The sequence below is a fragment of the Oncorhynchus kisutch genome, linkage group LG18 (assembly GCF_002021735.2).
Source record: "Oncorhynchus kisutch isolate 150728-3 linkage group LG18, Okis_V2, whole genome shotgun sequence".
Classification (NCBI taxonomy): domain Eukaryota; kingdom Metazoa; phylum Chordata; class Actinopteri; order Salmoniformes; family Salmonidae; genus Oncorhynchus; species Oncorhynchus kisutch.
The window spans coordinates 18,815,008-18,839,000 of NC_034191.2; the positions used below are offsets into that span (position 1 = coordinate 18,815,008).

General features: G+C 47.4%; 1 protein-coding gene across 2 annotated transcripts in view; it reads left to right on the forward strand.

Moving 5' to 3' along the window:
• LOC109909257 (SPRY domain-containing SOCS box protein 4) overlaps positions 1-23,993 on the forward strand; it is a 44,800-nt gene that overhangs the window by 17,737 nt on the left and 3,070 nt on the right. Inside the window, exons 2-3 of one of the 2 annotated variants that reach the window (XM_031795484.1) lie at positions 11,105-11,170; positions 11,486-13,293. In XM_031795484.1, the coding sequence (XP_031651344.1) occupies positions 12,585-13,293 (709 nt within the window). In that variant the 5' untranslated portion in view covers positions 11,105-11,170; positions 11,486-12,584. The remainder of the gene's footprint in view (positions 1-11,104; positions 11,171-11,485; positions 13,294-23,993) is intronic. The other variant, XM_020508320.2, reaches the window with a different exon arrangement.

The following is a 23,993-nucleotide window of genomic DNA, read 5'->3' on the forward strand; positions in this document are numbered from 1 at the left end:
TAGGGACTTACCTAAAGATAATGACTTGTTTTAGTGTTGAGAGAAATCAGTACCCAAACAAACAAGGAGGAATCTGACCTTTTTTCCCCAGTTTGTTTTGCTGTGACCTTAGTGGCCATATCTTTTCAATTCCCATTCAACCCTCATACCGGTCTGTACACACAAAGAGCGGTTATCGATTTAAGTGCTAGAGTCAGGGTAACCTCTGCGTGTGCTGTGTGTGTATAAGGGGGGGGGGGGCACAGTGGAATAATGAAGACCCTTACTGAAGACGATTCAGTGGGTGAATGAGGGGGAGGAAACAGGTGGTCAATTGTGAAGGAAGAGCAATAAGAGACCGTCTCAACTCTAGCTGTTCCAACCTGCTGCCCATCTCTCACATCTGTTTATTTTTGCCTGTGGGCCTGGTGAGCTGAGAGAGATTAGATCAGTCATGATGATGCTGGACTTTGGGCCTGAGGGCAGGGCACTGTGATCTGCCCAGCATGTCCAACTTCTCTAACCCCCCCACCCCCCAGGTTTTCCGTATGATGCAAAGTGCCCTCTCTATCCCTTATCATATGCACTATAGCCTGCCCTGCTATGGAAACATTTGCATGTGTGCTACATGGATCTCAGATTAAGATTCCTAAAAGGTTGAAATATTATATTTTTTTTCTTCAGTCCTTTTTCTGTTCATTTGATGAGTATCCTTTGGATTAATCTCCACATGAATGTGAGAACCACACCACTTTCTCTTGGAGCACACTGGCATACCTGGAACTCTTTTGAACAAAACGCACTACTTTTTTCAAGATACCTTTTTGTGTAGTGAAAATGATGCTGTTTCTATTCAGCTGTGTAACTGTTAACAAGACTCTGCTTATACAATCTTATTTTATAGTCTATGAAACTGCAGCTTTACAGCAGCAGCCAATAGATGTCACATCCTGCTCCCACTGATTTAACTGAAGTTTTTATTTAGCGCCTTAGCTACCAAACGGCCTGCTCTCCAATCCTCATTTTGCTTAATTGCTGCTGACCGCCAGAGAGTGAGCGGGGAGATTGTGGGAGAGGTGAAAGTAGCTGTAATGAGAAAGGCGTGATGTATTAATCAGGGCTGACATCTCTCATCCCCTCTAGTCTCAAGTGGCAGAGAGCCCCCAGTTCCACCCAGCAACATCTGGAGACTCAGCAGGTGGATAAACTCCCAATTAGAACCAGGTTTCCACCTAAGTGAAACTGGAGGCTGTAGCACTTTACACAGCTGATGGATGTAGTCTTGGCTGGGCAGTCTAGTCTCAAGTGGTTCATCACGTGGTTGAGGATGGAAGTTACTGCTGGTTTGGTGCTGTTTTGGATTTGTTAAGTGTGTGTTTGGGTCTATTTTGCTGGAAGGTGAAAGCAGCAGGGGCACCGTGAGGAGAGGTTTGTTGTCTGGAGAAGTGTGTGTGGAGGCTGGGAATTATTCTGTACACGAGAGACCTTGTAGTCACATGGTGATTAGAGGCCTGTTTGCCTGAGGCTGAGAAATGTACTATATCGACGGAGTCATTTCATCAATTCCGCCCCGGCCTAATGGCCAATTTAGCCAGCAAACGACAGGCGTTGAGGAACTACACACCTGGTTAACGTTTGAAGAGTCGCCTGAACATTGAGATTGCTGCGCCACTTGGGAGGCCTGCAGTCTAAGGCACTGCAGTGCTTGAGGCGTCACTACAGATCCAGGTTCGATCCCAGGCTGTGTCGCTGCCGGCCTCGACCGGTAGACCCACGAGGTGACTCACAATCCGTCCAGGTTAGGGGAGGTTTTGGCCAGCCGGGATGTCTGTGTCCCATCGCGCTCCAGCAACACCTGTGGTGGGCCGTGCGCATGTATGCTGACACGATCTCAAGGTGTATGGTATTTCGTCCGACGCATTGGCTGGCTTCCGGGATAAGCGAGCAGTGTGTCAAGAAGCAGTGCGACTTGGCAGTGTCGTGTTTCGGAGGACACATGGCTCGACTTTAGCTTCTCCATAGTTCGTACGGGATTTGCAGCGATGGGACGAGACTATCTACCAATTTGGACATCACAAAATTGGGGAGAAAAAACATTAAGATTGCGACGTCTCATGAATATGGTTTCTCTCTCCATATCTCCCTCTCTCGCTCTTATTTCTGACTTAATGACTTGGTGCATTGGTATTGAGCTATTCTCACTTGGTACAGATTATCTCCTGCCTACAGCAGGTGGTTAGAGCATTCAGTCCTGTGATCTGGTCTGAGGAAGTGTCCAGTGCAGAGGCCTATAAAAGTAGCCAAGTGTATTGCACATCCAGGTTAGTGAAGTCCCTTACCCTCAGGTTTACTAGGTCACTGTTTGACTCTTAATTGCCCTACACTCAAGTGTAGTACCTTACATTTTAGTGTCCTTATCTTCCACCTCCCAAGGCTCCTGCCTTACCCCACATCACTGTCTAGGCCTGTGTCCTGTCTTCTACTGGTTGTCTCGTTGATCCTCTCCTCCAATCCACTTTTAAGAGGGGTGAGGAAGCAAGGATTTGACTGCTAGTAATGTTTCCAGACACTGTCTATATTTACTGTCCTGATTTTACCTACTGCATCATTGGCTCCCTTCTGTTTTTCCTCAGGAAGTAGGCAGAACCACTGTCAAGGGATTGACCTGTTATCTTAGGACTTGGTGATGTGGTGGTTCGCTGTGGATGCCAGCTCTCGGATGGATTAACAAGTGAGCTCGGCCACAGCCAGCATAATTCGGCTACTAATAATTTGCTCCTCACAGTTGATGCAGTCAATGAACTATATATATATATAGTTGTGCACAATTGGCCCAGCATCGTCCTGGGTAGGCTGTCATTGTAAATAAGAATTTGTTCTTAACTGACTTGCCTAGGTTAATCATATATATTCTTATTTACAATGACAGCCTACCCAGGACGATGCTGGGCCAATTGTGCACAACCATATGGGACTCCAACTCACGGTTGGTTGTGATACAGGTTGGAATCGAACCAGGGCCTCTAGCGATGCAGTGCCTTTAGACCGCTGCACCACTCGACCTTCCTGATGCAACGAAAGTGCAGAGATGAGGTGCTGTCGTTTTATTCAGAGATACTAATAAAAGATCCTGGACATGTCATGATGCCAATTGGCTCAGAGTGCTTTTGATTGTTCATTCCTGTTGATGGAGCCACCAATGAGATTGTTTCTGTTACCCATGGGGCAGGGTGGGGAACCTGATCAGACCAGTTTGGGCTTACCTACGTGCTCGCCCAGGTAACCAGAGCCTTCAGCCTGGATACCTTTTTAATATTTGAGCAGGGCTCAGCCCAAACAACTGAAATGTTCTGTGGACCTGGAGAAAATGCCTTGGGTTTTAACCAACTGTATGATCCTAGCACCACAAAGATAGTCTAGTATATTATGTTGATAACCCACGTCACCCCATTGTGGATTTCATTTTAGAGCATTATTTGTCCATGTACCCCAAGCCCTTTTATAAATTGTATAGGAGGTTCTCGTCTCGTGCACTCGTTCTACCCATGTGTAGCATCAACCTGCCACAGTCAGTTCCCAGGTGCTACTCAAACCTGTTTTTCTGGGCTTTGTTGTTGCCAGTATAGTGCTATTGTGTGGTGACAAGTATCATTATCTGTAATCTATCCATTAATTTGCCTAACTGTTGGCTGATGGGATGGATGTGTGGCTCTGGCAAGGCAGGCAGCTGGATTGTAGCACAGGGATTTTGAGTTTACTAAGGAACAGTATGAGAAGGAATAGACAAGGAGTTGTGAAAGAGGAGACACCTGCTGACCTTTCAACTTGACTGACCTCTGTTAATAGCACCTGGGTTTGTGTACTCAACCCAAGTGGATTACGCCTCTAGAATACACCTTGAGCTTCCAGTAAAACAACTCCTGCAAAGTCTGACAGGACTTGGAACAAGCGGCTTTGTCTACTGGGGCCAGGTTTCAAATACTTCACTATCTGGATCCAACTTGTGGCAATGCATCTAGGGTATGATGCCTGTCTGACCTTCTGTGATCCAGCTCTATAGGGAACTAGCCATTCTGCTCTCAGCTGGGTGCATATCTGAAGGAGCTGGATTACAGTAGAAGCTGTGGGTAAGGGGTGCTATTGTACTCTTTAGTCTTCTTTTGTATATGAGGTGGCAAGTCATTGACCAACCCTGCTGGCAACTCCCTTTTGATCTTTGTCGTGAAGTGATGAAAAGTAGCACCAATCTGTCAAGATAGCTGTTTGTGATGACGTGTTACTATTTTATAGCTAGCGTCCTGCAAGGTTTTTCTGTCATCTTTTTTGATGTAGTGTGTATGCACATAGTTTGATCTGTAATGTTTCTACCATTCCTCTTCCTCTGCAAAATGTTTTCTGTTTCTCTGACTGCTTTCTTTCATCTCCACCTTGTCCCCCCCTCTCCCCCCACCCTGCCTTCATCTTTAGCCATCTCTTTCCCTCATCTCTCCACCTTGTCCCCCCTCTCCCCCACCCTGCCTTCATCTTTAGCCATCTCTTTCCCTCATCTCTCCACCTTGTCCCCCCCCTCTCCCCCACCCTGCCTTCATCTTTAGCCATCTCTTTCCCTCATCTCTCAACCTTGTCCCCCCCTCTCCCCCACCCTGCCTTCATCTTTAGCCATCTCTTTCTCTCTCATCTCTCCACCTTGTCCCCCCTTGCTCTTCATGTTAATGATCAATACTCCCTTCTGTGTGGTGCTGTGTTTGACAGTTGTCTGACAACGGTTGATACTAGCTAGTTGACTGACTCATACATGGTTAACTGTATTTTGTCAACGTTGTATGGTGAGGGTTGAAATGGACTGTAATGTAGACACACAGTGGGGTTGAAAAGGTTTCCAGCCCGTGCTCTCTGCTGGCCTCGGGACTCCTCTGCTCTGACGAAGGGAGCTATTTAGTCTCACACAGAGGTCAAACACATAGCGATGCGGTCATAAATAGAAGCCCATGTGAAAACAAGGCAATGGAACAGACACATCCTAATGTACTCATAAGCAGAAGCTGCATTAGGATTTTTATACAGTATGCATTTCAATTTATTAGCTGGTGGTTGTAGAATCTGTGTGGGGTTAGACTTGACTCTGCTTTCTACAGCTTGTGTGATTAAGCCTCCCCAGATTGAGGAAAGGGCATGGTGAGAGGAATGCCACTCGAAAATGTGTGGGAGTAGAGATGGTGGGAAGGCTTTCTTGTCTCTCATGGGAGAAACATGAGAGGGAAAGGGGATGGATGGGCACTGAGAAGGGTAGCGAAGAGGCGGGCATGGTTGCAAAGCTGAACAGTGAGACGGTTAGACGGTAGAGGGTTGAAATGTTAACATGAACAAGTATGTCTTAATGCTCTCTCCATACTTGGAAGGTGATGTCTGTGAGAGGAGTAAGATGACACAGCTCTCCCACCATCATTCTGCCCTCTGTCCCTCCCTCTTTCTCCCCCAGTTTCCCTATTCAGTCTCACCTACTGAAGTAACACTACATGAGGCTGTCTCTGCAGCAACCAGCGAAGTACATTCCAGCCAGGGAGGCTTTCAGCTCTGAGTGGCATGTCTCTTCTAGGCGGTTTGGTCAGTGGCATGTCTCTTCAAATCAAAATCAAATCAAATGTATTTATATAGCCCTTCGTACATCAGCTGATATCTCAAAGTGCTGTACAGAAACCCAGCCTAAAACCCCAAACAGCAAGCAATGCAGGTGTAGAAGCACGGTGGCTAGGAAAAACTCCCTAGAAAGGCCAATACCTAGGAAGAAACCTAGAGAGGAACCAGGCTATGTGGGGTGGCCAGTCCTCTTCTGGCTGTGCCGGGTGGAGATTATAACAGAACATGGCCAAGATGTTCAAATGCTCTTCTAGGCGGTTTGGTCAGTGGCATGTCTCTTCTAGGCGGTTTGGTCAGTGGCATGTCTCTTCTAGGCGGTTTGGTCAGTGGCATGTCTCTTCTAGGCGGTTTGGTCAGTGGCATGTCTCTTCTAGGCGGTGTGGTCAGTGGCATGTCTCTTCTAGGCGGTTTGGTCAGTGGCATGTCTCTTCTAGGCGGTTTGGTCAGTGGCATGTCTCTTCTAGGCGGTGTGGTCAGTGGCATGTCTCTTCTAGGTGGTTTGGTCAGTGGCATGTCTCTTCTAGGCGGTGTGGTCAGTGGCATGTCTCTTCTAGGCGGTGTGGTCAGTGGCATGTCTCTTCTAGGCGGTTTGCTCAGTGGCATGTCTCTTCTAGGCGGTGTGGTCAGTGGCATGTCTCTTCTAGGCGGTTTGGTCAGTGGCATGTCTCTTCTAGGCGGTTTGGTCAGTGGCATGTCTCTTCTAGGCGGTTTGGTCAGTGGCATGTCTCTTCTAGGCGGTTTGGTCAGTGGCATGTCTCTTCTAGGCGGTGTGGTCAGTGGCATGTCTCTTCTAGGCGGTGTGGTCAGTGGCATGTCTCTTCTAGGCGGTTTGGTCAGTGGCATGTCTCTTCTAGGCGGTTTGGTCAGTGGCATGTCTCTTCTAGGCGGTTTGGTCAGTGGCATGTCTCTTCTAGGCGGTGTGGTCAGAGCAGGATCAACATGCCATTCTTTTTTTTTCTAGCTCCACTTGAAGCACCGCGCAAGCGAGACTGGATTGTTTTGTAGTCTTTGGGAAATAATTTCTGTGGCCTCGTGCTTAGCCCCCTTCCTCGCTCTTTCCTTCTTTCTTTCCCTCCCTCTCTCCTTCCAGCGGCTGTTTTCCTGTCGTATCTGGGAACGGACTGAGGCTAGACTGTTTATCTATCCTATTTCTCTCTCTCTCTCGGTCTTCCTCGCTCAATCCACTGTCTTCTGGCCATAGTTGAACAAGGCATTCAGGAAAAGTCTGAGATTCCCTCTCTCCTCCTAGTGTTTGCGTACACATTGCCTTGAGTCGTGAGAAAGCTAAATGCTGAGACCAGCTTGACTTTTGATATTGTTTCACATGGTAAGAAGTCTCTCTCTGTTTTTCTCCATGTTCCCTCTCTTGCTCTCTGTCTCTTGTTCGTTTGTTACTCTTGTGTTCAAGCTGCGTTGTGCTAAAGAGACTGAAGGGAGCGTTGTGGTACTCTATCATTCCACAGCTGTTTGGCTAACACACACACACACACAAAGAGAAGACACTTCCTCTAGGGTTGGGATGAGAGATGATGTGCTGTTACACAAGTCTGGAGAGTGATTAAGTCACTTTTTTTTTGTCCTGTGAGACGATGTGCTCTGCTTTTAACTGTAAAGCAAACTCGCTATCAAGATGTTATACTCCAATTCTTAAAGTATTGGATTTCACCTTGGCTCTCACTGTAACCGTATCCTATGGTTTGTCATACTTGCGTTGCGGCAGTGTACTATTATCCAGTCTCGCAGTAAATCCCTCAGTGTTGTATTTAAGTTACTGTTAGAGCAAGTCATCTTTGTGTTAGGTTGAGTGTTTACGACTAGGGATGTGCTTGTCCTATCACCTAACAGTTCAGTCACACCTCTGTCTGCTAGTCCTGGCTCAGATGGACTGGAACACTGAAATAGCCCAGACTCCACCCACCTTGTATCAATGGCGTTATTCTCAGGCTCTCACATTAATAAACAGTGTAACCCCTCATCTTCCAATACGCAACATATCACTCTGGTGTTTTCCCCTCTGCTCAATAGTCATTTCTAGAGGTTGGGCTCCAGGAGAGTTGTATTGATCCCCCAGCCAGCCAATGGCCCGTGACACAACACAATGTTATGGGAATCCATTTATATACTGAGGTAGGACGGTGTGACGGACATCTGCTCTTCCACAAAGCACATGAGATGGTGGGGAGGAACAAGGGATGGGGGAAGCTCCACTATCTTGGCAATACGGGACGGCACGTCGCTGAGAGAGGAGAACTAAGGGGAGACTGAGGATAGGATGTCAGATTCTTTTGGAATAAGAGAATCTGCTATTTAAAAGCTCTACAACTCAGACTGTGTGCGTGTGCAAAACGATATCTGTTCTTGTCCGTTTTCTGTGTACATGTCGGTTCAAAGCTGCTGTCACTCGTTTGATCTTGATATAATGCGTTTTCAAGTTATGAATGAGTCTGTGTAGCCTTGTACTGCAAACGCCAGCCTGCTAGCAGTGGCCTACATGCCAGCCTGCTAGCAGTGGCCTACATGCCAGCCTGCTAGCAGTGGCCTACATGCCAGCCTGCTAGCAGTGGCCTACATGCCAGCCTGCTAGCAGTGGCCTACATGCCAGCCTGCTAGCAGTGGCCTACATGCCAGCCTGCTAGCAGTGGCCTACATGCCAGCCTGCTAGCAGTGGCCTACATGCCAGCCTGCTAGCAGTGGCCTACATGCCAGCCTGCTAGCAGTGGCCTACATGCCAGCCTGCTAGCAGTGGCCTACATGCCAGCCTGCTAGCAGTGGCCTACATGCCAGCCTGCTAGCAGTGGCCTACATGCCAGCCTGCTAGCAGTGGCCTACATGCCAGCCTGCTAGCAGTGGCCTACATGCCAGCCTGCTAGCAGTGGCCTACATGCCAGCCTGCTAGCAGTGGCCTACATGCCAGCCTGCTAGCAGTGGCCTACATGCCAGCCTGCTAGCAGTGGCCTACATGCCAGCCTGCTAGCAGTGGCCTACATGCTAGCAGTGGCCTACATGCCAGCCTGCTAGCAGTGGCCTACATGCTAGCAGTGGCCTACATGCCAGCCTGCTAGCAGTGGCCTACATGCTAGCAGTGGCCTACATGCCAGCCTGCTAGCAGTGGCCTACATGCTAGCAGTGGCCTACATGCCAGCCTGCTAGCAGTGGCCTACATGCTAGCAGTGGCCTACATGCCAGCCTGCTAGCAGTGGCCTACATGCTAGCAGTGGCCTACATGCCAGCCTGCTAGCAGTGGCCTACATGCCAGCCTGCTAGCAGTGGCCTACATGCCAGCCTGCTCTCACCTATACTAACGGAGAGGTCTGCTAGAATAACTAGAGATGTTCCTATTCCACTCCTTTACCCGTCATCTACCTCCTTTCCTCCCTTAAGGCACGGACACACCGGTAGCGTTTGCCGACAGAGTACTTTGCACCTCTGAAGAGTGTGAGCCATAATTTGCAAACCATATAGAATCACACTACAATGTTTGGTATTGACCCCCACCGATGGGGTGATTCCTAAAACACATTGCGTCGAACAAATGGTGTAGCGGTCTGAGGCACTGCATCTCAGTGCTAGACGTGTCACTACATACCCTGGTTTGATTCCAGGCTGTATCGCAACTGACCATGATTGGGAGTCCCGTTGGTCGGCACGCAATTGACCGGGGTAGGCCATCATTGTAAATAAGAATTTGTTCTTAACTGACTTGCCTAGTTAAATAAAATACTAATAATGAACGACAGATCAACATTCGTCACGGTGTTTGCGCTCCCTTAGACCCATCTCCTCTTGTGGGATCGCATCTCCCTTTCACTCTCTACCACCAATCTCCTCTCCTCATCCCTCTTTCACTCATCTCCTGTCATATCTCTCCCACATTTAGTCTCCTCCACAACTATATTGAAGAGGAGATAGAGGCCCTGGTTAGTATAAACACCAGATGGTTTGGGGGGGGTGGGGTGGGGGTCAAGAGTGCACACACACAGAGATTGGACTTCACACACGAGGGCACATGTGACTGCAGACATCTTGGTAAGGAAGTTGAGGTCAGCAGGAGAGTAATTGTCACTGTCCATTATGCACCATTTGATTTCTCTCTTTCTCTTCCCTCTTTAGTTTGTCATCTAATTGTCTGCGTTGGTGTTTTTCCCTGTAGGGGTCATTTGATGACGAGTACCTTCCCTCAGACTAGACACACCACTCATTACAAAAGATGGGCTAGCTCAGTCAGCAAACAAGTGTCTGTCTGTTTCATACACAGAGGCAGAGTGACTGTCTGATGGCGCAGCACTGTGATCAGTACGTCTGTGGGCCTCATTACATTGTGATAAATAGCACTCTTCATTCCAGCACAAATGGCACCATGAGTCATTTATAGACTGATAAATGAATAAATATGTAAATGGAAGATGTGTAGCTTTTATTTGGGTAGAGCCTGCACAATGTAAATGTCTGGAACACACACAGCCATGCACACACAGGCACGTACGTCCTACTTCACACAGGCACGTACATCCTACTTCACACAGGCACGTACGTCCTACTTCACACAGACAATAGTTTGTCAGTGTTTGTTATGTGGTTCAAATCTGGAGCTGGCTAGCCACCTCTGCCTTACCACCTCTGTCTCCCCCTGGTGTTTGGGTTCAGAGTGTGAGCGACTCCCTCCATTGTGTCTCCGCAGAAGCTCTGCTCTCACAGGGAGGTGCAGGGTGACAGTTAAGGGTTCTCTCTCTGTTCTCTGGAAGCAGAGTAGGTCTTGTCAAAAACAGGGAGGGAGTGTTTTTGGAACAGAACATTTGGAACAGCTGGGCCCAGGGCTTGGTAACAGGGATGCACAGGGGTGTCCATGGGTTTATGGGAAATGTAGTGCCGGAGATGATCATGTAAAATCTGTCACGGTAACTGACTGTTTTGAAGTCTTTGTTGTGGAATGATTTCTCAAATCTTTTTGGTCTTGTTTAGGCTCCACTCCTTCTGAAAGGGCCCTCATAAAATCTGAATCACCCAGAGTAATGTTAGCGTTCTGTCTGAATATCCTTCCTTTATAAGAACACACACACACACACAGGCCTTTTCATTGTGTGCATGCGAGTTTGCCGTGTTTCGTTATACAATGTATGGTCCTCTCTGTTCAGTATGTGGTTAAAACTGAGCAGCTACATTTCTGGGGGGGGTCCAGCTACATTTCTGGTGGGGTGCAGTCTCGTTTGGTGCATAGTTTGTGAAAGTTCATGTTGGGTTTGACACATGCACACGCAGTGTCTGTAGGGGTGGTGCCCTTGGCGTGTGAGGCTGGTAACTGAGGAGGAATGTCTTTTGAGTGAGTCAGTAGAAGAGAAGAGTTCATCCTCCCTTTTTGTTGCTCAGATGTTCCCCCCCTCTTCTTCCAGGGAGCTGTTAGGAACTACAGAGCAGCCTGAGGCTTTTTCAGACTGATACATCTCTTTCTCTTGTGCTTCCTCTCCTCCCTCTTTCTCTGCTCTTTTGACAGTTTTTATTCTGGGTGAAGGAAGCCAGCTGCATCAGCCTGTCTGTTTTGAGAGTTGAATTTCGATATGTAAGGAAAAGGGCCTTCATTGTTGTGTTGTCTTGCCATTGTTGTGTTGTCTTGCCATTGTTGTGTTGTCTTGCCATTGTTGTGTTGTCTTGCCATTGTTGTGTTGTCTTGCCATTGTTGTGTTGTCTTGCCATTGTTGTGTTGTCTTGCCATTGTTGTGTTGTCTTGCCATTGTTGTGTTGTCTTGCCATTGTTGTGTTGTCTTGCCATTGTTGTGTTGTCTTGCCATTGTTGCTGTATGTAACAGGAGTTTGGGAAAGTGAGAATATGTCATGATAAAGTCAACTAATGTTTTCTTCTGTGTGTCTCCTGTAGGTGTGAGGTTCCTCTGACAGTGGACTGAGTGTCTCCTGTAGGAGCGAGGTTCCTCTGACAGTGGACTGCGTCTCTCCTGTAGGAGCGAGGTTCCTCTGACAGTGGACTGCGTCTCTCCTGTAGGAGCGAGGTTCCTCTGACAGTGGACTGAGTGTCTCCTGTAGGAGCGAGGTTCCTCTGACAGTGGACTGCGTCTCTCCTGTAGGAGCGAGGTTCCTCTGACAGTGGACTGAGTGTCTCCTGTAGGAGCGAGGTTCCTCTGACAGTGGACTGCGTCTCTCCTGTAGGAGCGAGGTTCCTCTGACAGTGGACTGCGTGTCTCCTGTAGGAGCGAGGTTCCTCTGACAGTGGACTGCGTCTCTCCTGTAGGAGCGAGGTTCCTCTGACAGTGGACTGCGTCTCTCCTGTAGGAGCGAGGTTCCTCTGACAGTGGACTGCGTCTCTCCTGTAGGAGCGAGGTTCCTCTGACAGTGGACTGCGTCTCTCCTGTAGGAGCGAGGTTCCTCTGACAGTGGACTGCGTCTCTCCTGTAGGAGCGAGGTTCCTCTGACAGTGGACTGCGTCTCTCCTGTAGGAGCGAGGTTCCTCTGACGGTGGACTGCGTCTCTCCTGTAGGAGCGAGGTTCCTCTGACGGTGGACTGCGTCTCTCCTGTAGGAGCGAGGTTCCTCTGACAGTGGACTGCGTCTCTCCTGTAGGAGCGAGGTTCCTCTGACAGTGGACTGCGTCTCTCCTGTAGGAGCGAGGTTCCTCTGACAGTGGACTGCGTCTCTCCTGTAGGAGCGAGGTTCCTCTGACGGTGGACTGCGTCTCTCCTGTAGGAGCGAGGTTCCTCTGACGGTGGACTGCGTCTCTCCTGTAGGAGCGAGGTTCCTCTGACGGTGGACTGCGTCTCTCCTGTAGGAGCGAGGTTCCTCTGACGGTAGACTGCGTCTCTCCTGTAGGAGCGAGGTTCCTCTGACAGTAGACTGAGTGTCTCTGTGAGAGCGGCTCTCAGCCAGGGACGACTGCCCTTCTGGCCACAGCGCCCATGAGGTAACGGCGAGAAGTCCCATACCACCTTCTCTTCGCCCTCCATCTCCTTCTATCCCTCTTCAGCGATGGGTCAGAAGATCTCGGGCAGCATCAAGTCGGTTGACGCACGGGGCGATCCCTCCTATCGGCCTGTCCGCCGTGAGCTGCGGGGTCCAGACTTCTGCCGGCCTCCTCGTCTTGACCTACTTTTGGACATGCCCCCTGCGACCTCTGACCTGCAGCTCCACCATGCCTGGAACCCAGAGGACCGCTCGCTCAACGTCTTTGTCAAGGAGGACGACAAGCTGACCTTCCACCGCCACCCGGTGGCCCAGAGCACCGACTGCATCCGCGGCCAGATGGGCTACACACGGGGGCTCCATGTCTGGCGGATCCACTGGCCGGCGAGACAACGAGGAACACACGCTGTCGTAGGGGTGGGCACGGCTGACGCTCTTCTACACTCTGTGGGTTACACAGCCCTGGTGGGTTCGGACTGTGAGTCGTGGGGCTGGGACTTGGGCCGGAACAGACTCTACCACGACAGTAAGAACCGGCCGGCCTCCACCTCGGCACCAACATACCCGTGTTTCCTGGAGGCAGACGAGTCGTTTGTTCTGTCGGATGCCCTGCTGGTGGTGCTGGACATGGACGAGGGCACGCTTAGCTTCATGGTGGACGGCCAGTACCTGGGCGTGGCCTTCAGAGGGTTAAAGGGCAGGAGGCTGTACCCTATCGTCAGTGCCGTGTGGGGACACTGTGAGGTCTCCATCCGCTACGTCAATGGACTCGATCGTAAGTCAATGTCCTTTCTGTCTACCCCCCTCTCGCGCTCTTTCTGTCTACCCCCCTCTCGCGCTCTTTCTGTCTACCCCCCTCTCGCGCTCTTTCTGTCTACCCCCCTCTCGCGCTCTTTCTGTCTACCCCCCCTCTCGCGCTCTTTCTGTCTACCCCCCTCTCGCGCTCTTTCTGTCTACCCCCCTCTCGCGCTCTTTCTGTCTACCCCCCCTCTCGCGCTCTTTCTGTCTACCCCCCCTCTCGCGCTCTTTCTGTCTACCCCCCTCTCGCGCTCTTTCTGTCTACCCCCCTCTCGCGCTCTTTCTGTCTACCCCCCTCTCGCCCTCTTTCTGTCTACCCCCCTCTCGCCCTCTTTCTGTCTACCCCCCTCTCGCCCTCTTTCTGTCTACCCCCCTCTCGCGCTCTTTCTGTCTACCCCCCTCTCGCGCTCTTTCTGTCTACCCCCCTCTCGCCCTCTTTCTGTCTACCCCCCTCTCGCCCTCTTTCTGTCTACAGCCTTCTCGCGCTCTTTCTGTAAGTTTTCTGCCTACATTATATTGGGATGTTCTGTAATCTGTGCTGTGGTTTTGTATACCTGAGACCAGGCTATTCTCTAATACTGAAGCTCAAAGAACCTCTAGTACCAGAAGGTCAATGGTGCATTATGTCCTAACGGTGCTCACTTTACTCTCTGTGCTTTATTGTTTTCTAAACAAGAGCCAATGTCCAAAGCCAGTGACTCATACAACCATACTCTCTCAATGAATAGTTGGAGAGTTCGCTTTGAATTGCTTACTGTGTAGATGAGGGCAGTAGGAAATGTTGAGCTCCACAATGATATTGTGTTTGGAGCCAGGGTTTATTTTCCAAGTGCTAAGGCAATTTCTCTTTCCCGGGGGGAGATTTCTGCTGAATCTACCTGCGCAGAGCACAGCGCGACATAGCCCTGAATGTGACTGGGATGGAGGGAGAAAAGAGACTGATGGAGAGTAAGAGGGCGAGTGATTAACTGTAATGAAAAGCACTAAGTTTAATGTACTTTCTCAAAGCTCTTTAAGCAACAAGCACTTTTTTTTTTTTTTCCAAAAACAAATAGTTAATGGACGATTATGGCAGGAATGGTAGTACATTAATGGCTTGAGCAGTCAGCGTCAGGAGGAAGGCTAGAGTAGAGGTAGTTCAGATGAAACAGAGGGGGGTCACATGCAAGGGATTTCAGACTGATTCAGAGCTGTTTATCAGGGTGCCGTCACTGAAGCAGCGCTTCTCATTAGTATTCTCTGAAGTCTGACTTCAGAGTTGTGGCTTCACCCACCACTGGGGGAAGCCACAACAGCCGCGAAGGTATCAGAAACACACTGCACATCAGTCCAGAATAGTCCTCCCTGAAGCTAACCACTGGGGGAAGCCACAACAGCCGCGAAGGTATCAGAAGCACACTGCACATCAGTCCAGAATAGTCCTCCCTGAAGCTAACCACTGGAGAAAGCTGCTCAAAAAGATTGAATGAGGAAAAACATTTAGGATTTAATCATCTGTCTGTCAGTCATGTGTTTTGGACATAATAGACTGGAGATGAGGCTGTGTGTTGAGCAGAAAGAATAAGTGACTGTTTCCTCACTAGGTTAGTCCCAGAGACACTCAGTCTGAATAATGCTTTAGTAGTGACAGTCAGAGCATGACTAGAGATGTTGTAAACCAGTGATGGCCTACTCTCTTCCTGCAGACCTGCTGGATACTGAATTCTACCAATCAGCTACTCATTAAGACCTGGATTAGCTGTGTTCGAGCAAGGCAGGAGCTATAACACACAGTAGCTCTCCAGGAGAGTTGGCCACTGTCTATCTACAGCCTCCAGTACACTAATCATGGCATGTCAGTACAGAGAGACTGGCTGATGGATGGTGTTTTATACTGCAGACTGGCCTGGTTGACTGTATACAGTACTGTGTGTAGTAACTGGCTCTGCTACAGTGGAGAGAGTGGGAGGGCCTGTTGGTGTTCCTCTGTCTGGCCCTGCTCTGATCTATAGAAGTGTGTGTTTACCCATAGGAAGCTGTCTGGGTCTTTATGGGTAGGCGTGTCTCTGTCTGGCCCTGCTCTGATCTATAGAAGTGTGTGTTTACCCATAGGAAGCTGTCTGGGTCGTAATGGGTAGGTGTGTCTCTGTGTGTGGGTGTCTAAGTATAGCAGACATGAATGTCACCTACTGTGGGAGTCATTTAGGACCGTTGATTCACTGGATTGTGTAACACTATCACCCTCCCCCACTGTATATGTTACAGAAAGACCCAAAGCAGGACAGGGGCTCTTAGACGGTCGACAAGGGCTCTTAGATGGTCAGACAAGAACTACATGTCCATGGCTGCAAGCCAGGTGTTTTTGTGTGTGAGTTCACGGAAGGGAGCCAGGAGTGTTGGAATTCTGGAGGCAGTCCCAGTGTGCCTCGGAGCTCAACGTCTGGCCTTGCGAAGGGAGGTGTGTGTTTATTGTGCCCCATACAGTCACCCTCTGTTGATTGGTTTTCTCTATCTCACAGACAAACACACTGGGCTGTTTGTGTAGAACGTGTGACTTTAATGCATTTATCTAGAGCCCATTGGAACACAAGGCCTATTATTTATCAACTGGTTTACTTTCAAGAGGATATTTTCCATACGTACATTTTCAATAAATGAACACATTTGTTTACATCCCTGTTAGTGATCATTTCTCCTTTACCAAGATAATCCATCCACCTGACAAGTGTGGCATATCAAGAAGATGATTAAACGGCACGATCATTACACAGGTGCACCTTGTGCCGGGAACAATAAAAGACCACTCTAAAATGTACAGTTTTGTCACACAACACAATGCCACAGATGTCTCAAGTTGAGGGAGTGTGCAATTGGCATGCTGACTGCAGGAATGTCCACCAGAGCTGTTGACAGTGAATTTAATGTTAATTTATCTATTATAAGCTGCCTCAAACATCGTTTGAGAGAATTTGGCAGTACGTCCAACTGGCCTCACAACCGCAGACCCACGTGTATGGCGTTGTGTGGGCAAGCAGTTTGTTGATATAGTGAACAGTGCCCCATGGTGGTGAGGTTATGGTATGGGCAGGCATAAGCTATGGACAACGAACACAAATGCATTTTATCGATGACAATGTGAATGCGCAAATACTATGACGAGATCCTGAGGCCCGTTGTGAGGCCTATTAATTTCAATTGACTGATTTCCTCATGTTGTGTAACTCTGTAAAATCTTTTACATTGTTGCATGTTTTCATTTTATGTTCACTATACTGTGATAATGGGGCGGCAGGGTAGCTTAGTGGTTAGTGTTGGACTAGTAACCGGAAGGTTGCAAGTTCAATCCCCCGTGCTGACAAGGTACAAATCTTTCGTTCTGCCCCTGAACCCACTGTTCCTAGGCTGTCATTGAAAATAAGAATGTGTTCTTAACTGACTTGCCTAGTTAAATAAAGGTCAAATAAAAACATGTCAGAGAAGCTAATGGAAGCAGCTTATAAGGCAGGACTTTATCCACCCCATGTCACAGCTCGGTGTTATTCTTCTATAGACATTATGCAGGTCCTGTGAGTGCTCTCTGTTCTCTGCAGTGATGTTACGAGTATGTATTCCTTCTGCTGGAGTTCTCTTGGGACTGGATGCTGATTGGCTGAAACAGCATTTTAGCCGGGGGTATATCAGACAATATACCACTGGTCTGACACAAAAATACTTATTTACTGTTCTATTTATCTTAGTAACCAGTTTATAATAGATACACCTGGGGTGTGTGATGCATGTCGTGCCTGAGAACAACCCTTACCACACCCCCCGGCCTTGTTGCTTAATTATGCTGTGGAAATGGGGAAACATCCCCATGTAACTCACAGGAAAATGCAGACCATTTATTAGTATGCATTGGCTCGTGTTCCCAAAGGGATCTTTTCCATGATTGTTTTAGACTCACCGTGGTATAGGAGTCTTCTCTTTCAATAAAATAAATAGTCCCTTTAACACACCAGTTAATGCACTTCTCTGGTCCTCTATTTGTCAAGAACACTTAGTTTCTTCTCTGCACGACTTTCACACTGATAGAAGCTTTATCGATTTCTTTAGTGTTTCTGTTCCCCAAAGCCTGTAAATAGACAACAATAGGAGAGTGGGGATGAGGCTGTACTGCTCTTTTCTTATGGCACTGTTGTTCTTCCCATAAGATGGTACTACACAAAACGCAACAATACAGGCAAGCTGCCAGCAGCCGAACTCATTCACTGCTAAACAAGAGAATTACGAGGCAATCACTTTGCAAAACCTCTGTTGGAAATGAACACCATTTCACGCTGGCTCTTTCTTTCTCTCGCTCTGTCACTCACTCCCACTCTTTCATTTATGCTGAAATCCCTGCTTCAATATTTACACTTCTAATCATGGCAGGGAGTTGCTGTAGAAACTGTTTATTTGAATGGGGAAAGGAGACAGTACAGTAAGTGCTGGCTTGGGGAGGGAGATCTAGCCTGGGAATGGATGGCTCCTCTTCTTCGGTGCCATGGAACTCTGTCCCCTGATAGTGTGGAGAATAGATTCACAGACAGTGAGTACATTTATATGCACACTAATAATTCAATATTAAACTGGTTATGGCAGTAGTCATGTCCTAATAATTGGAACGATTGCTCAGAAAACCAGGTTTTAAATCGGCGTATGCTTAGTTCAATTTTGACTACATCGATTTTTAAGCACTTTGTTCTGCTTATTTTAATCGGTGTAAAGGTCAAATCAAACAAAGCATACAGCAATTTCAAACACCTGGTTTTCTGAGCATCCTTTCAAATTATTAGGACTGGTGCCGGAGGGGGTGGCATTTTTTCCTCACATTTATCTCATTTTGTACATAATGTTGCTGCTACTGTCTCTTATGACCGAAAAGAGCTTCTGGACACCAGAACAGCGATTACGCACCTAAGAACTGGACAAAGATTTTTTTTCTTTATATACTGCATGGTCGAGACAAGGCCCAAATCCTGTCTTCAGTGTGAAAAACAAAGGGGAGAAGGGCGGGATCTACTCATTACAGATGAGTAGGTAAACCACCACTTCCCTCCTAATTGGCCAACGTGCAATCATTGGAAAACAAACTGGACGATCTATGATTTAAGACTATCCTACCAACAGGACATTAAAGCAGTTAACAACACGGATAATATAGAGCTGGCTTCTCTGTGTTTCGGCAGGGCAGCTACGTCTGGTAAGACGAGGGGCGGGTGTGTGTCTCTTTGTCTAACTGCTGGTGTGCAATGTCTAATATTAAAGAAGTCTCGCGGTATTGCTCTTCTGAGGTAGAATACCTCAATAGCTGTAGACAACACTATCTACCAAGAGTTCTCATCTGTATTATTCGTAGCTGTCTATTTACCACCACAAAACGATACTGGTACTAAGACCGCACTCAACGAGCTGTATAAGGCCTCTGCTTACAAGCAAAAACTAAAGCAGGAAGCACCAGTGACTCGCTCAATACAGAAGTGGTCAGATGATGTGGATGCTACGCTACAGGACTGTTTCGCTAGCACAGACTGGAATATGTTCCGGGATTCATTCAATGGCATTGAGGAGTATATCACCTCAGTCACCGGCTTCATCAATAAATGCATCGACGTCGTGACTGTACGTACATTTCCCAACCAGAACCAATGGATTACAGGCAACATCTGCACTGGGCTAAAGTCCAGAGCTGCCGCTTTCAAGGAGCGGGACACGTATAAGCAATCCCACTATGCCCTCAGACGAACCATCAAACAGGCAGTGTCAATTCAGGCTAAAGTTTGAATTCTACTAAACCGGCTCTGACACTTGTCAGATATGGCAGGGCTTGAAAATTATTAGACTACAAAGCGAAACCCTGCCATGGGCTGCCCAGTGACGCGAGCCTACCAGATGAGCTAAATGCCTTATTATGCTCCCTTCGAGTTAAGCAACACTGAAGCATGCATGAGACTAGCAACTGTTCCGGACAACTGTGTGATCATGCTCTCCGTAGCCGATGTGAGCAAGACCTTTTTTAAACAGGTCAACATTCACAAAGCTGCGAGACATATGGATTACCAGGATGTGAACTGCGAGCATGCGTGGACCAACTGGAAAGTGTCATGACTGGCATTTTCAACCTCTCCGAGTCTAATACCTACACTATCGTTCAAAAGTTTGGAAATGTCCTTGTTTTCCATGAAAACATACATGAAATGAGTTGCAAAATGAATAGGAAATATTGTCAAGAGGTTGACAAGGTTATAAATAATGATTTTTAATTGAAATATACACAAATCAAACCCACAATTGCTGATGCTCCAGATACTCAACTAGTCTAAAGAAGGCCAGGTTTCTTGCTTCTTTAATCAGAGCAACAGTTTTCAGCTGTGCTAACATAATTGCAAAAGGGTTTTCTAATGATCAATTAGCATTTTTTTAAATAATAAACTTGGATTAGCTATTTATTTCCTTAACTTACCTCATTTGCACTCACTGTATATAGACTTTTTGTTTTCTTTGTTCTACTGTATTATTGACTATCTTTTGTTTATTCCATGTGTAACTCTGTGTTGTTGTATGTGCCGAATTGTTACGCTTTATCTTGGCCAGGTCGCAGTTGTAAATGAGAACTTGTTCTCAACTAGCCTACCTGGTTAAATAAAGGTGTTCTCAACTAGCCTACCTGGTTAAATAAAGGTGTTCTCAACTAGCCTACCTGGTTAAATAAAGGTGTTCTCAACTAGCCTACCTGGTTAAATAAAGGTGAAATAAAATAAAAAGCTATCACAACATGCCATTGGAACACAGGAGTGATGGTTGCTGGTAGTGCACCTATGTAGATATTCCATTAAAAGTCAGCCGTTTACAGCTACAATAGTCATATACAACATTAACAATATCTACAATGTATTTCTGATCAATTTGATGTTAATTTAATGGACAAAAAAAATGACTTTCAATAAAAATAACTCAAGTGGCCCTAAAGTTTTGAACGGTTGTGTACATGTTTCAAACAGTCCACCGTAGTCCCTGTGCCTATGAAAGCGAAGGGAGCCTGCCTAACCCATTACCGCCCCGTAGCACTCACATCTGTAGCCAAGTGCTTTGAAAGGCTAGTCATGGCTCACAACACTATCATGCCAGAAACCCTAGACTCACACCAATTTGCGTACCGCCCCAACAGATCCACAGGTGCAATCTCAATCGATCTCCCCACTGCCCTTTCCCACCTGGACAAAAGGAACACCTATGTGAGAATGCTATTCATTGACTATAGCTCTACATTCAACACCATAGTGCCCACAAAGCTAATCACTAAGCTAATGACCCTGGGACTAAACACCTCCCTCTGCGACTGGATCCTGAACTTCCTGATGGGCCGCATCCAGGTGGTAAGGGTAGGCAACTACACATCTGCCACACTGACCGTCAACACTGGGCCACCTCAGGGGTGAGTGCTTAGTCCCCTCCTGTAGTCCCTGTTCACCCACGACTGTGGCTTAGCACGACTCCAACACAATAAGTTTGCTGATGACACAACAGTGATAGGCCTTATCACCGAAAATGATGAGACAGCCTATAGGGAGGTCAGAGCCCTGTCAGTGTGGTGCCAGGACAACCATTTAAAAAAAAAAAAGTTTTCTTTTGACTTACCTAGTTAAATAAATTATTATTTACAATGACTGCCTACCTCGGCCAAACCCTAACCTGGACGATGCTGGGCCAATTGTGTGCCGCCCTATTGGACTCCCAATCACGGCTGGTTGTAATACATCATGGAATCAAACCAGGGTCTGCAGTGACGCCTCTAGCACTGAGATGCAGTGTCTTAGACTGCTGAGCCACTCTGAAGCCACAATGTGAGCAAGACCAAGGAGATGATCGTGAACTATAGGAAAAGGAGGGCCGAACAGGCCCCCATTAACATCAATGGGACTGAAGTGGAGCGGGTGGAGTGTTTTCAAGTTCCTTGGTGTCCACATCCCCAACAAACTATCATAGTCCAAACACACCAAGACAGTTGTGAAGAGGGCACAACACCTTTTCCCCCTCGGGAGACTGGAAAGATTTGGCATGGGTCCCCAGATCCTCAAAGTTCTACTGCTGCACCATCGAGAGCATCCTGACCGGTTGCATCACTGTCTGGTATGGCAACTGCTCGGGATCTGACCGTAAGGCACGACAGAGGGTAGTGCGTATGCCCCGGTACATCACTGGGGCCAAGCTTCCTGACATCCAGGACCTACTAGGCGGTTTCAGAGGAAGGCCCAAAAAATTGTCTGACTCCAGTCACCAAAGTCAGACTTCTCTCTGCTACTGCACGGCGAGTGGTACCAGAGCTCCAAGTCTAGGACCAAAAGGCTCCTTAACAGCTTCTACCCCCAAGCTGTAAAACAACTAATCAAATGGCCACCCGGACTATCTACATTGACTCGGTACCAGTACTCCCTATATCTAGCCTTGTTATGTACATTTGTTACTTTTTGTTTGATTTTTAGATTTGATCAACTCTTTCTTGAACTGCATTGTTAAGGTCTTGTAATTATTTCAAGGTAAGGTGTATTTGATCTGCTCATGTGCCAGCACTGGGTAGCGCACGCCTCCCTCTTATGCACGAGTGAAGTGAGCTCGGGAAAAACTGAAAGTATGAATCTTAGAACTTATTTTCACTTACAAACTTTGTCACAACTCGGAATCAAATCGGCTTCGTAAAAATAACATTGTCAATGTTGTAGAAATAATATTTTTAATTGGTGATTTTTCTGCATTTATTTAAGTCCCATCAGGATTATTAGGGAAATCGTTATTCTTGCAAATCATGTAAATGTTTTAAACTATATTAGTCTGACTATCCACAATCGTATTGTGTGTAAGTGTACTCAATGTCTTGCACAAAGGTATAAACCCTTTCTGTTAGTGCTTTAGAGCATCCCAGACTCAATGTCTCTGAATAGATACTCAGATAATAGCTCTCATATTCTCGTAATACTCAAGGCCAGGTACAGACTTTTCAAAAGTGTGTGTGTGTGCCCGTAGGGTCTGTGACTAATCAGGGCTATAACAGGCTTTATTATGCTGAGGACCAGAGTATAGAGGCACTGCAGGGAAATGGTTGAATGGACTGGAGCGTTTGGTTCTGTCTGGAGATCAGGGGCTAGATCCTTTGGGTTATTTTGGATATAACATTCCAGCCCAAAAGAAAGAAGAGGAACAACATTTCTACCGTCTTAGTTCAGTGAGCAGTTGGATTCGGCTCAAGTCAATGATTTCCATTTTGAGAGAGGCTGAGGCTTGCCCTTTCTCTCACTCACTCACTCACTCTACCACCTGTGATGTTCTCTTGGGGATTGGTCAATTAATTAGACTCGGAGATGCTCCACTTCTGTGTAGTCACTGTTGTACGTACTTTCCCATGCGAACTTATTGGAAAAATCAGTCACGCAGATGTTCCTTGTCAGGATGAGGTGCAAATTTTATGCATAGATGTCACACACAGGGGGGGGGATGGAGAATTACTTTAGTCCATTTAACTGAACCACTTCCAGTTAATTTGCTTCCATTAATACTTAATATCCCCCTGTCCTGTTTGCTTTCCCCCATGTTTGAAGTATGATTTGGGTTTCATGAGCCCACATGGCATATAGTTCAGCACGCCAAGGCAGATGTGCTGGTTCAACATGTAGCTGTTATGGACTCCGTTGGGCTCTGTATGTGTGCTGGTTCAACATGTAGCTGTTATGGACTCCGTTGGGCTCTGTATGTGTGCTGGTTCAACATGTAGCTGTTATGGACTCCGTTGGGCTCTGTATGTGTGCTGGTTCAACATGTAGCTGTTATGGACTCCGTTGGGCTCTGTATGTGTGCTGGTTCAACATGTAGCTGTTATGGACTCTGTTGGGCTCTGTATGTGTGCCTTCTCCCCCTTCCTGTCCCCTTTGTTCTTTTTTTTCTGAGGACTATTTCAAACTAAGCATGATTCTCAAGAGATGAGCACCATACACGTTTCTCCATGCAGACACACTCACTGGAGCAGTGTGGTGTCTGATAGCTGAGCCAGACCGTTGATGCACCGAAGACAATAGCAGGTTCCTGCTCAGTTTCTTGCTCAGATTCCCGCTGTTTGACGGCGCCAGCTGGGTGATTGGACAGTTTCCAGGAAGCAGCAGCATCATAATTATCATCCCTCCTATGCAATTCCCTTGGCTCTGCTGAAGAACATGCTTTGTTACTGTTCCTTGAAGTGGTTTACTCAATCCAACACCTCGCAAGTTTATTTTTCTTTGTTCATTTAAGAACATTTAATTATGATGATGAAATAGATCATGTCACGTAGTGTGCCAGCCAGCCTGCTTTGGTACCACATCCTTCCTATGGAAACATATTTATGTGTAATACAGGAGAGGCCAATGGTTAGTATGTCTATATCTTACTGTATTGTCTAGTGGTCACGTAGCTACAAGGGCACCATTCCATTTAGAGGATTCCCTAGGGTCCCCCTTGACACCGTCCACCCTGTCTATTCAAAGCCATGTGGCCAGGGACTCAACAGTGAGTGTGTAGTGAGGGAGACTGTTTGGCGAGCCCCTGGGTATCACCTTCACACAGACTGCTCAGGAGAGTGTCTGCTCTGTGAGTCCAGTACAAACACATGGTCATGGCAGGTGGAACGGTCAAGCTTACGTCTGAAGTGCA